Here is a 12,728-nt window from a genome sequence, read left to right on the forward strand (position 1 = left end):
AGATAATATATAAGCTACCATTTATTGATTTGACCCCATGAGAGTCAAATAAGTCTAAGTGTAAAAGTTCTAGTATTGAGTTTGTTTGAAGTTGATTAGTTGACTTGTGAGTAGATTTTGTTTGTTTTCCTTGTTGACAAGCATTACAAATTGTTGAGTCTAAGTTAGATAATTTTGGTAATCCTCTAACTAATCCATTTAATGTGCTTATATTTCTGAAGTTAGTGTGTGATATTCTTCTATGCTATAACCAAGTTTCTTCTTTTTGTGTTAAGTAACACTTAATTGAAGAAGTGGTTACGTTAATTGCATAGATGTTATCTTGTCTTAACCCTTTTAGACTTATAGTAGGGTTATCTAAGTGCTTGATTAAGTATTCCGAAGATAAAAACCTAACCTTATATCTAGTGTCACATAATTGACTAATACTAAGAAGATTATACTTGAAATTTTCAACAAGTAATACTTTTGTAATAATAAAGTCAGTTCTTAGTTCAATATTACCTATACCAATTACTTTGAGTTTACCGTTATTCCCAAAGGCAATTGTTTCTAAGCTTTTGTAGGTTAGTTCAGTGAATTTGGTGTGATCCTCAGTCATATGTTTGGAGCAACCACTGTCCAAGATTCACTTGATTTCCTACAATAGGTAGGAGTTAAGATTAATTTAAGTTTGAATTTAATTTTACTTGAAATGATTTTAAGTTTAACTGTTTAGTTAAAGATTTTTAATTTTTCTTTGGTTAAAACGAATTTTTAAAGTAAACATAATTTTTAAGTTAAAATAATTTTTAAGGTAAAATAATTTTTAAAGTAAATTAATTTTTAAAATAATTTTTAAAGTAAATTAATTTTTAAGTTAAATTAATTTTTAAAATAATTTTTAAGTTAAATTAATTTTTAAAATAATTTTGAAATTGAATTTTCAATTTAGTTTTAAATTAAAGTTAAAATAATTTTTAAAGTTAAAATAATTTTTTAAAGTTAAAATAATTTTTTAAAATTAAAATAATTTTTTAAAATTAAAATAATTTTTTAAAAATAATTTTTTAAAGTTAAAATAATTTTTTAAAGTTAAAAAGATTTTTTTTAAATGAATTAATTTTTATTTTAATTTTAATTTAATTTAATTTAATTTAAATTTTGATTTAATTTAGTTCAATTCGATTTGATTTGAAGTCCTTAGTCATCTTACCCGATCTACGTTTTCAATCAGGGAAACCTATAATTTTTGTGAGATGAAGTTGAGTTCAATTTTTAGGGTTTGGTTTAACTTTGTATTAGATTTAGGTTTAGCTTTGGGCTCAGCAAACAGACATTCTTTGGATAAACTTCTGGGTTATGGTGAGTGAACATCATTAGAGTAACCATGCCTTCGAGATTTTTTAAATAGTCCTATTCACTAAACTTAGTACGAAACCTTGGTCTAACTAGTTAGGATCCATAAGGGGTAGCTTCAGTTAGTTTCACTCAGTCAAATGCACCAGGTCGAAGCCATATCTTTTTGGACATGCATAGACTGAGCTTCCCTAAGCTACTATCATCCAAAACTTTACCAGTACCGTAGGTCAAGTTAAACTTAGTCCCTTTTTAAACTAATCCTAATTACCCTACCGAGTAGGTTATTTTTGGAGGTGCCAACTAGTTTGGAGCCTCCCCCTGAATTATGGATCTGAGTTAAATTTTAGTTTTGGGTTTATGTCGATTACTTTTATAATTGTAATCAACTTGATGATAGTTTAGTTTTATTTTGGTTCTACAATTATTTGATTTTGGTTTAGTTGATTTAATTTTATAGTTAGAATTCTGAATTGTGTTTTTGTATTATACATAATTGTACAAAGCAAAACCTAAATTCTCGTGTATTGGGAACCACGAGTTAGGTCTTTATATAGAAAAGAAGATATACACCAAAAGACAAAAATACCCCTATAATTATTCTAACACTCCCCCTCAAGCTTGAGAATATAGATCATATACACCAAGCTTGTTACATATGTAATCGATCCGGGGACCTCTAAGTGACTTAGTGAATATATCTGCTAGCTGATCATTTGAGTTGACAAAACTAGTAGATATTTCTCCAGATATGACTTTCTCTCTGACAAAGTGACAGTCAACTTCAATATGCTTTGTTCTCTCATGAAATACTGGATTTGAGGCAATATGCATAGCGGCCTAGTTGTCACATATGAGTGACATTTGTGTAACCTCTCCAAACCTTAGTTCCTGAAACAACTGTTTTAACCATATAAGTTCTTGACTAGCAATAGTCATAGCTCGATATTCGCCTCTGCTGGATCTTGCCACGACATTACATTTTTACTTTTCGAAACAAGGTTACCTCAAATGAATATCTGAAATCCAGTGGATCTTATCGGAGGAGATCACCTTGATCTGCGTGGAATATCCCTCGACTTGAGTATGCCTTTGTCTTCGTATAGAAGACCCTTTCAGTGCACCGATATATCGAACAATGCGAGTCACGGCGTCGATGTTCTTTGCGTGGAGGCTAAGCGACTTACTACACTACTGCCGAATGAGATATCCGGACGGTGGCGATGGGTAACTTAGTTTCCTACCGATCGCTATCTGGTTCGGGATCGAAAGAGCTCCCCTTGATTTGGTGGGAGCTTGACATTAGGATCCATGGGATTGTCAACTGTCTTTGAGTTTAACATTCCGTATCCATTGATACTTCCTTTGAGATATAATGATCCCATCTTTAGTGCCACTTCTATCCCTAGAAAATATTTGAGTTTGCGAGATCCTTTGTCTGGAAATGTTTAAAAGGTGTTGTTTTACTTGTGAAATCCCAAGATGATCATTACCAGTGATGATGATATCATCAACATAAACCGCTACGTAGATGCAACCAGTAGATGAGTGGCGATAAAAGACAGAATGATCAGCCTCGCTCCGAGTCATGTCAAACTGTTGAATTACAGTACTAAATCTACTGAACCATGCTCTAGGTGACTGTTTAAGGTCATATAAAGATTTTCGCAAGCGACATACAAGACCAGAAGACTCTCCATGAGCAATAAAACATGGAGGTTGCTCCATGTAGACTTCCTCGAGCAGGTCACCATGTAAGAATGTATTTTTGATGTCCAACTGATAAAGGGGCTAATGGCGAATTGCAGCAATAGACAGAAAAAGACGCACAGAGGACATCTTGGCAACAGGAGAAAAAGTATCTCCATAATCCAATCCAAATACCTGAGTATAGCCTTTAGCGACAAGACGAGCCTTAAGTCGATCAACCGTGCCGTCTACACCAACTTTCACCGTAAACACCCATCGACAACCAACCACTGACTTTCCAGGAGGTAGAGGAACGAGGTCCCAAGTCCCATTGCTCTGTAAGACACTCATTTCATCAAGCATAGCCTGTTTCTAACCTGGATGGGCAAAGGCATCACCTGCAGTCTTTGGAAGAGAAATAGACGACAAGGAAGACAGACAATAATAATAGGATGGTGAAAGACGATGATAGCTTAAAGAAATATAGTGAGGTGAAGGATTACGAGTAGAACGTGTACCCTTTCGAAGTGCAATAGGAACCTCAGAGTCAGGAGATGGGACCGGAGGAAATGGCGAAGGACTTGGCTCCAAAGATGTGCCCACAGTAGTGTCAGTGTTGGTCGACGGCAAAGCAGAACGAGGACGACGCTGATAAACCTGCAAAGGAGGAGACGAGACTGGAGATGATAGAGGCGCCTCCGGAGGACAAAAGATAATTACTGGTGCAGGTGGAGAGGGAGAAACCTCAGCCTGTGAAGTGGAAGGACCAAAAAAAGAAACCGACTCAAAGAATGTGACATCAGCAGAGATGAAGTACCGACGAAGAGTAGGGGAATAACATTTGTACCCTTTCTGGGACCGTGGGTACCTAAGGAACACACACTTATGAGACCGGGAAGAGAGTTTTTATTTCAAGGAAGAAGGATTCAAAAATAGAAAACAATTCTGAACGATCCTTCATCAGATATAACCATGTACAACGGGAAAAATCGTCTATAAAAGTAACAAAATACCTTGACCCCATTGTAGAAGAAACACGACTCGGACCCCAAACATCAGAATGAACCAAAGCAAAGGGAGACATAGCCCGACTCTCAATGCGAGGAGAAAAAGAACTACGAATATGCTTACCTAATTGACACGACTCACAAGATAAAGACTCTAAGTGAGAAAGACTAGGATGTAACTGTTTCAATTTATGAAGACCTGGATGTCCCAACTGAGCATGAATAAGTAGTGGAGATGCCGCCGCCGAACCAACAAAAGAGGGTTGCTGAAGCCGATATAGGCCATGGGATTCACATCCGAAGCCAATCATCCTCCCCGTACTCTGGTCCTGTAAGGAAACAGATGTGTTAGTAAAAGAAATGACACAATCAAGAGATCGAGTAAGTTGACTTATTGACAATAAATTAAATGGAGCGCCGGGAACATAAAGAACATTATGAATGGAAAGAGATGAAGAAGGATGAACAATACCAATACCCTGGGAAATCGATGGCTTCGACCGTTCGCTGGGGCTTCTGCAGAAGAAGGAGCAGCGTTGTCTCTGTCGGCGCCGATGCAGAGTTCAACGGAAAGGGAGTTTGATCGAGTACTCAACTCGGTGTTAGAGGAGTTGGTCGGGGGCGCAGCCGCGATGCGGGATCTGGAAGCGAGAACAGAAAGACGGCGTGACAGAAAGACGACGCGGGTAGAAGAAAGAAATTAGGGTTTTAACTTGGCTCTGATACCATGTACAAAGCAAAACCTAAATTCTCGTGTATTGGGAACCATGAGTTAGGTCTTTATATAGAAAAGAAGATATACACCAAAAGACAAAAATACCCCTATAATTATTCTAACAATAATATATTTCATTTTTAGGTATATAATATTTATTAATTCCTACTTGCGTGGTTAAACATGCTTCCGGAACCCAAGCTTTGGTTTTTTTTTTATTTTGCGTTATTAGTGATATAAATGATTTATTTGAATTTAACTTGTATCCAAGTCCATATTTATTGTAAATAACCTTTTGACTGTTTAAGATAATATCTAAATTTTTAGATCTAATTGTAAATTTTTCTAACAACCCTTTTAGTTTTATGATTTCACTTTTTAGTGTTGAATTTTCCTCCTCAAGTCTTAAAACTTGATTTGGATTTGATTTTTCAATTTGTTCCTTGAGTTGTTGGTTTTCCTCAAGGAGTATTTTATTTTGATTTTCAATTGCAGTTAACTTTCTATCTAAACATGCAATAATTTTAAAAAACTTTTTATTTAAATAGAAATTTACCTCACGGGGTCCTTTGGAAACGAGTACGGACTCGTGGCTTGATTCGAGTTTGGACTCGTTTTCCGATTCTAACTCACGAGCCATCAACGCGAGGTGACTTTGGTACTGCTTCTTTTCGGCTTCTGATTCTTCTGAAGACGAATCGTCCCATGTTGCTTTAAATGCCTTCTTCTTGGTTGTCTTTGATTTGTCGTTCTTCATTTTTGGGCACTCGTTCTTGTAGTGACCCTTCTTGTTGCATCCGAAGCAGGTCACGTGTCTTGGTTCAGTTGTGGAGTTGATCTTTTGCAGGTCATTCCTGCTGAAGTTCTTCTTTCTCCTGGTGAATATTTTTCTTACCAAGTTCACCAGGTACTCTTCGTCTTCTGAATCTTGGTCAGACTCATCTTCAGGTTCAGGCTTGGTCATTGTCTTTTCCTTGGAGGAACCTGCAAAAAGAGCGATACTTTTCTCGGTTTGGGCGTTAGTTTGCTTGTGTAGCTCAAGTTTACAAAACAACTCATCTAACTTTAATTTAGAAAGATTCTTCAAAATCTTATAGGCATCCACGATGGATGCCCACAATGTATTTCGAGGAAACACGTTTAAAGCGTACCTGATCGAATCGCGGTTCTCCATTTGGTGGTCGATAGCGTGAAGTCTATTGAGGATATCCTTGATCCTCGCGTGGAGCTGACTCGCGGATTCTCCTTCCTGCATCTTAATATTAAATTTATTTAAAAGAAAGTCTCGTTTGGTTACCTTGGCATCGCTGATTCCCTCGTGAAGTTCAACGAGCTTGTCCCATAGTTCTTTTGCGTTTTGGTGTGGTCCCACTCGGTTCAGTTCTTCCTTCGTCAACCCACATTGCAATGTGTTGAGTGCTTTGAAATCCGTTTAGACTTTCTTCTTCATGTCCGGATTCCATTGTTCCGGATCCAATGGATTTCCGGAGTTGTTGACAGGCGCCTTGTAGCCACGGGTGACCCTGAACCACTGGTCAAAGTCGGTTTTGAAGTAGACCTCCATACGCTTCTTCCAGTAGGGGAAGTCGTCACCGTTGAACAGAGGTGGACGAACTGTTCTAAAACCTTCGATTTGAGATATTGATCCTGCACACAAGGAGAGAAAAGAAAAAAAGTATCCGGTCTTGGATTAGTAGTGCGGGATTAAATTAAAAAATAAAATAAAATTGAATTGGTGTTGCACCAGTTCAACTTAATTGCTACGAAAAAATAATTTCCAAAAAAGTAATGATACCAGTTTGGATTATATCGTAAAACTTAAAATCGAAAAGAAGAAAAAGAATTTCACCCCCTTTGTCTGATTGGTGGTTGCACTAAATCAGAGCAGAACCTGGCTCTGATACTACTTGTTGGATCGTGAAAGTCGCTAAAGTGGGGGAGGGAGTGAATAGCGATCTAAAATTCGAAGCGAGTATGCAGCGGAAAAAGCACAAAAGACAACGCTAACACGAATCAGTTTTACTTGGTTCGGAGCCTTCGTCGACTCCTACTCCAAGGCCCGCACTCGTTGAGTGTTTTTATTGGGCAATCACTAATAGTTCACAAACAAGATTACAACAGTAAGTACAAGAACTATTAAAACGAAATACTGACAACAATAATAAATAAAAATTGAACCGCAAGTTGTCGGAGTATCTTCGCAGCGTCACAGGGGTAGAGCACAACAGAACAGTTATAGCAGAAGTTGTGTTTGATGCTCCGTGGAGGCCTTCTTTTATAGGCATGCTTCGGGCGCCCAGATCCCTTCCGGGCGCCTGGACTGTGACGTAGGTTCGGCCAATCAGCGCGCTCCATATCTGCGATGAGATAAGTTTTGCCTTCCGGGCGCTCAGACCACCATTTTCCAGAAATTCCTTTTTCTGCAAGAAAATGTTAGTCCGAGGCAAAATAAAAGTTAAACTACCATGCAAAACAAAAGTTAGCACAATTTATAATCAAACAGAATAGTAATTATATTTCGTCTCCTTGAGACCAGAATCTAGTCACGATCTCAACTTATATTTCCGAAATGGTTCTAAGTTGGATCGACGTCTAAGTTCACTAACTGGGAACGCATCCTCACCAAATCACTCCCCTCCAGTGACTTACCTTAACTTACCTGCTAGACGTCTGGTCTGCCTGTCAACTCGTCTAGACTTCGTGCCAGCTACCTGGTCAGCCCGTTGACCTAGCTGGACTTCGTGCCAAACATCCGGTCAGCTCATCGACCAGTCTAGACTTCGTGCCAACTATCAGGTCAACCCGTCGACCTAGTTGGGCTTCCTGTCAGCTATCCGATCGGTCCGTCGACCTAGCTGGGCTTCGTGCCAACTATCCGGTCGGCCCGTCGACCTAGCTGGACTTCTCCTGCACACTTAGTCAAAGTGTTAGATCACAACGAAACTAACTTAACCTATTTTGTCATTCATCAAAACTTGAGTTAGACTGTCAGTGCTAACCGCACCAATATTTCCATCATCACACCTCCTTTATTCTAATCAGACTATCCACAATCATCACATACCATTCTAGGTTCATCAAACGGTCCTCCTCCCATTAAACCCCACGATTGATACGCGAGTAACCCCTCGAAACCCCAACATCACCTTCGGTTGCCAATTTCTCTACTTCAATTTTCTTGCACTTCATCATCTCCGATGACATGTAAGTTGTTGGTATAATTAACATCAATGATCAAACTTAAGTTTTTATGAATGACAAATGAATTAAAGTTAGATGTTGTATTATCTAATCTCTTTACAGAGTGTACATGAATTGACGAGTTTAGAGGACCTGATACCAAGCTGAAGTCTAGATGTGCGTTTCTGGCGGGAAGTCCAGCTGGGTCTACGAGACCCGACAGTTGGTTGAAGTCCAGTCAGGATGTTCGATTCCAGACAATTGGCTATAGTCTGGATATGCGATTTCGGCAAGAAGACCTGGTGAGTCAAAAGGTAAGTCAAGTGATTACAAATGGTAAGTGAGGTAAGTCACTGGAGGAGAGTGATCCAGTGAGGACGAGTCCTGGTAGAGATATAGGTGCTGGTCCAGTTTAAGTCAATTTTGGAAACTTAAATTGAGACCATAACTAGATTCTGGTCTTAGGAAGACAGAATTTAATTTATAATGCTATCTCTATATTGTGTTAACTTTGTTTTGCATGTTATATTTTTTTGTGCTAACTTGGTTTTGTATGTTATATTTTTTTGTGTTAACTCTGTGATGTAGGAAATCATATGGTTGAAAAAGGAGCTCCGGGCGTCCGGACTTAGTTCAGGTGTCCGGAGGTCCAAGCATCCGGAGTTGGTTAGCCACCCAGAAAGGGGCCGAATGGGCAACTAGTTGAGTTGAGATGGCGCAAGCTGATTGGCTAGCATACGTCACAATCCAGGCACTCGGAGATGGATGAAGTTTTAGAAATAGAGTTTCAATAAGGCGCGGACATGTCAGCGGTCCAAGTGCCCTGGCCAGGTCCAGGCGCTCGAACATGGATAAGTTAGCGACGAAACAGAATCGGATAGAACTCGATCTAGGCGCCCGGAGGTAGTCCAGGTGCCCGGAGGTAGTCCAGCCGCCCGGATATGCCTATAACAGAGTGATCCTGTCTAAAGCTGTTGGGTTCCTGCCTTGTGCCGCCGCCGCCTCCTCTCTGCGCGATGAGTTGGTCTTCCTTTCCGCATTAAGAAGCAATGTTTCTGACAAGATATGTTCTTCAAGCAATTCCTCAAATTTATGTTCGATTGGTTCATTCATCTCCTAGTTCATGACGTACTGTGGCGATTCTTGTCACGGTAAGAAGCTTTTGTGAATTATTTCTCTGGATCTCTGGGTGTGTTTGGTTGATCCAAAAGTTTATTCAATTGACGAAGAAATCTCTCTTTCGTTGGGGATTTAGATGGGTAATGAAGAATATTTGATTGTTGTAGTGATTGATCCAAAAGTTGGTTTGCTGACATGAAAGAATCTTTTTTTCCCCTTCTTTTATCTCTTGCCATCTTTGAGAATTTTTTGTTGTTGTAGTGATTGATTCAAAAAGTGTTTTTTTCTTTGGCATGAAAGGATCCTTTTCTCCTTTCCTTTATCTCCTTTTTCTATCTTTGTGAAAAATTTACCCCCTCTTGTGTTTTTCCTCCTTTCAAGTTTACAGTCAGAAGGAGGAAAGCAAAACAAAGTGAGGAAATTTTCTCTTTTAGCTGGAAGCATCAGCATTATGGATGAAACGCCTTTCTGCAATTATGCGGTGATATCTTGTTCTTCATCCTTAGTCAGAAACTTCTTCTTTATGATCTATTAGGCGCTGGCTTGGTTCTAATTGATTGGAAATGATCTAATCAAAGGAGCTTGATTTAGATAGTTAATCGTAAATGCCTCCTTGACAGATGAATTATATTGAGCGCCGTGGTAATAGCGTTGTCGTTTTGATTATTTTTTTGTATACGAGGAGAGTAACTATGTTTAGTAATTCACAAGGTCACTTATATTGTCTCTTCTGCTAAAATGGGTTAAATCTTCCATCAGCAAGTTTTGGAGCATAGGACCTCCGAGTGGGATGACGACCCTTTCCGAAACTTATAGTAATGGGTTTTAGATCAGGTTTTATGGTACCTTGTGAAATTTTATGGTTTGTTTAGAACTTAGAAATAGCGCCGTTTGATTTTAGAATAGAGTATACTGTGAGATGGCAGTGATGGTGTTTTATGAATTCTATCTATTTTTTACTCATTCAGATTCTAAATAGTATTGTAAATGAGGTCTTTCCCTTTTGGAGAATCATAGGTAATTCATTTCATACAGGGAACTTGAGTGTTCTTTTAAAATTAAGCTAAACAACTGACTGGAACTCGAGGTTGAAGAGGTTAAACAAAGCAGCTTGAGTGTCGGTTGGGTGCTAAATGGAAAGTATTCTGGCTTAGATGATAATCACACAGGATTTTTATTCTTATAAAAAAAACATTATTTAACATTTCCATTTTTTCACTTCGGTGCTAGTAGTACTTTTAATTGATTATGAGATAAGAATGTAAAAGATGCTTTTTACTTGACATCATTTTGTATATTCAACTTACAGAACTACTGGATTTTTTTTCAGAAGCTCACCTACATCAGATGGTTGATACTTATTACATCTTAGCTACTTTGATGGTTGCCTACTGTACCAATATTATGCATTTGGCAGATATATGGTTATGAGAGAATCCTGAATGAATAGTCAGATGTCTGATCATGAGCAGTTGATTATTCTGCAACCTTAGTCTTCGCTGTGATTTGTTTCTGCTACAATGCTAATAGAGGGCGAACCTTCTGATGATAAATTTTGACAGTCATAGTGATACAACAAAATCCATACTATGAACAGAATGAACAAGGCCGACAGTGAATTTGGAAACATTGAGTAGCTTAAGCGAAGCAGCTGTAACATGAAATATTTGGTTTTCATTCATCTTGGTATTATCTATTCTTGTAGTCGGAACTGTCATTTCTTCGTTCCCTGGATCCAGTTTGCTTACATTGAGGATCTCAAATTGGATAGCCATCACTGCTACTTCTGACTTGCAGAATTCCATCAGGAGAGACAAATTCCTGGAGGTTCCTCTGATTATTTGGGGTTTGAACAATCAGAAAACCGCACTGGGCACGGCATGCTTGACTACTACATTCTTGAGCATAACTCTTCTGATGCCCAGCCTTAGCTCATCTCTATTCTACAAAGACTTCGATTTGCTAGAACCTATGCCATTTGATAAGCTATTCAATTTCGAAAAGTTCAATGTTCTATATGATGGATTTGTCCGGTTGGGAGCCGTTTGAGGTCTTTAATGGTAGTGGTTGGAAGTGGACAAAGGGAAGGGATCTTGATCAGTTGACGCAATGCAGGAAAGAGTTGGTTGATGGTACTGAAGTTATTTGGATCCTTTGGCTCGACCATTGGCCAGTTATTGATTATGCAAAGATATCTGAATATCTTGTGGTAGTCGATGAGATAGAGAAGGAAATTGCTAAGATCACATCGAAGATTAGAGATGTAGCTAGGTGGGGAGGTGAGACAGAATTCTAATGCTTCACAGAAGAAAGAAAGTTCAGACAGCTTGCAAGATTGGATGATTCATTGCAAGAAAGTAGAGCAAAGATTGAGCATCAACCAGATATGTAGTAGCAAGGAAGAAATAATGGAAAGAGTATCGCGCATATATACTCCCAGTATACATCAGCCGATGGCGGTTTACCTTGCAGAGGCCGACATCCTTTTAGAGGATGATTCAATACCATGTGGGTGGAAAGATGGTTTTGTTCCTTTCGAGAAGAAGAGACTTGGAATTAAGGATATGTTCTTTAGATTGTTGAATGGAGTTCACAAATTCGCGCACCGCAGAAACTGGGTATCCATCATATGCATACCACATCATCGAACAACACGGTGAAGCTAAAAATGTGTGGATGACCGATGTTGCGAACACATTCAAGAAGAAAAAAAAAATCACCTTTGTTTTCTTCACATTCAAAGCTATCTTCATCTTGTCGACTAGCCTCTTGGTTTCCCGCAGCCTTTTAAACGCGCTGATGCCTCTTATTCTCTACGACATTGTACCACGAGAAATTCAGTAAGTTTAGAAGTTCAATCAGCACAAAGTTGAAACTATGTAGATAGATAGACAAACTTTAATGTAGATGCAAATTCTTTGAATAAGAGTGAAGTAAGGAATTATTCTTTGAAGGCGGTGATGTTTCTTTTTCTTCTCTCTTTTAGATTCTTGTTGTCTCTAAAATGAAAGACTTTATTATTGGTGAAGATTGAGTCGCATAAGCTAAGACTATCGTTGAATGACCATAAATACCCATTTAACGATTGGATGCATGTAGTGAGGTATTGTAAATGGAGTCTAATACAGATTATGACGAATGGATCCGGAAAAATGATATGGTAGTAGGAGTTAAGATGACAAGACGATCAAAATTAAGATGATGTGGCAATCTTATTCAAAAATAGTAATATCCCTTCATCTGGTCTGGATCAGTTCCCCAATGTTAAATCCTTAGGTTAACCAGATCAGGTTTTAATCCGGTCAGGAGAAGGTGGTCAGTCGTTAAGCCGAGCAAACCAGGGAGTATAATGTCTCAAGGGAGGTCAGATCTTAGGGAGGTCAAGTTTAAAGTTGGTCGGTCTTACATTGCGGCTGGAATGACTGACTCATTCTACAATATGACAATCATAAATAATAGTGTGCATGTGCATTCGTCCGGTCTTAAAGTCGGCTGAGCATGTATACTCTCATCATAGGAATATTCGACGGGGTTAAAGACACTTAGCCTCATCAATTTCCATATATGTGATCGGCCAGATAAAGGTCGGCCGAGTTAAAGGCACTTAGCCTCATTAATTCTTATATGTATGATCGACCAGATAAAAATCAGCCTGATTAAAGGCACTTAGCCTCATCAAT

The 12,728-nt window shown here is 38.6% G+C and overlaps 1 protein-coding gene and 1 pseudogene across 1 annotated transcript in view; both read left to right on the forward strand.

The window, feature by feature from the left end:
- The window catches only part of LOC121995170 (ARM REPEAT PROTEIN INTERACTING WITH ABF2-like), a 40,288-nt gene extending 29,465 nt beyond the window's left edge, over positions 1–10,823 (forward strand). The window contains exon 8 of the mRNA XM_042548983.1: positions 10,379–10,823. Coding sequence (XP_042404917.1) covers positions 10,379–10,420 — 42 coding nt within the window. The 3' untranslated portion in view covers positions 10,421–10,823. The remainder of the gene's footprint in view (positions 1–10,378) is intronic.
- On the forward strand, positions 10,711–11,976 carry LOC121995171 (annotated as a pseudogene).
- Positions 11,977–12,728: the final 752 nt, after the last annotated feature.

Source organism: Zingiber officinale, chromosome 6A, assembly GCF_018446385.1.
Source record: "Zingiber officinale cultivar Zhangliang chromosome 6A, Zo_v1.1, whole genome shotgun sequence".
Classification (NCBI taxonomy): domain Eukaryota; kingdom Viridiplantae; phylum Streptophyta; class Magnoliopsida; order Zingiberales; family Zingiberaceae; genus Zingiber; species Zingiber officinale.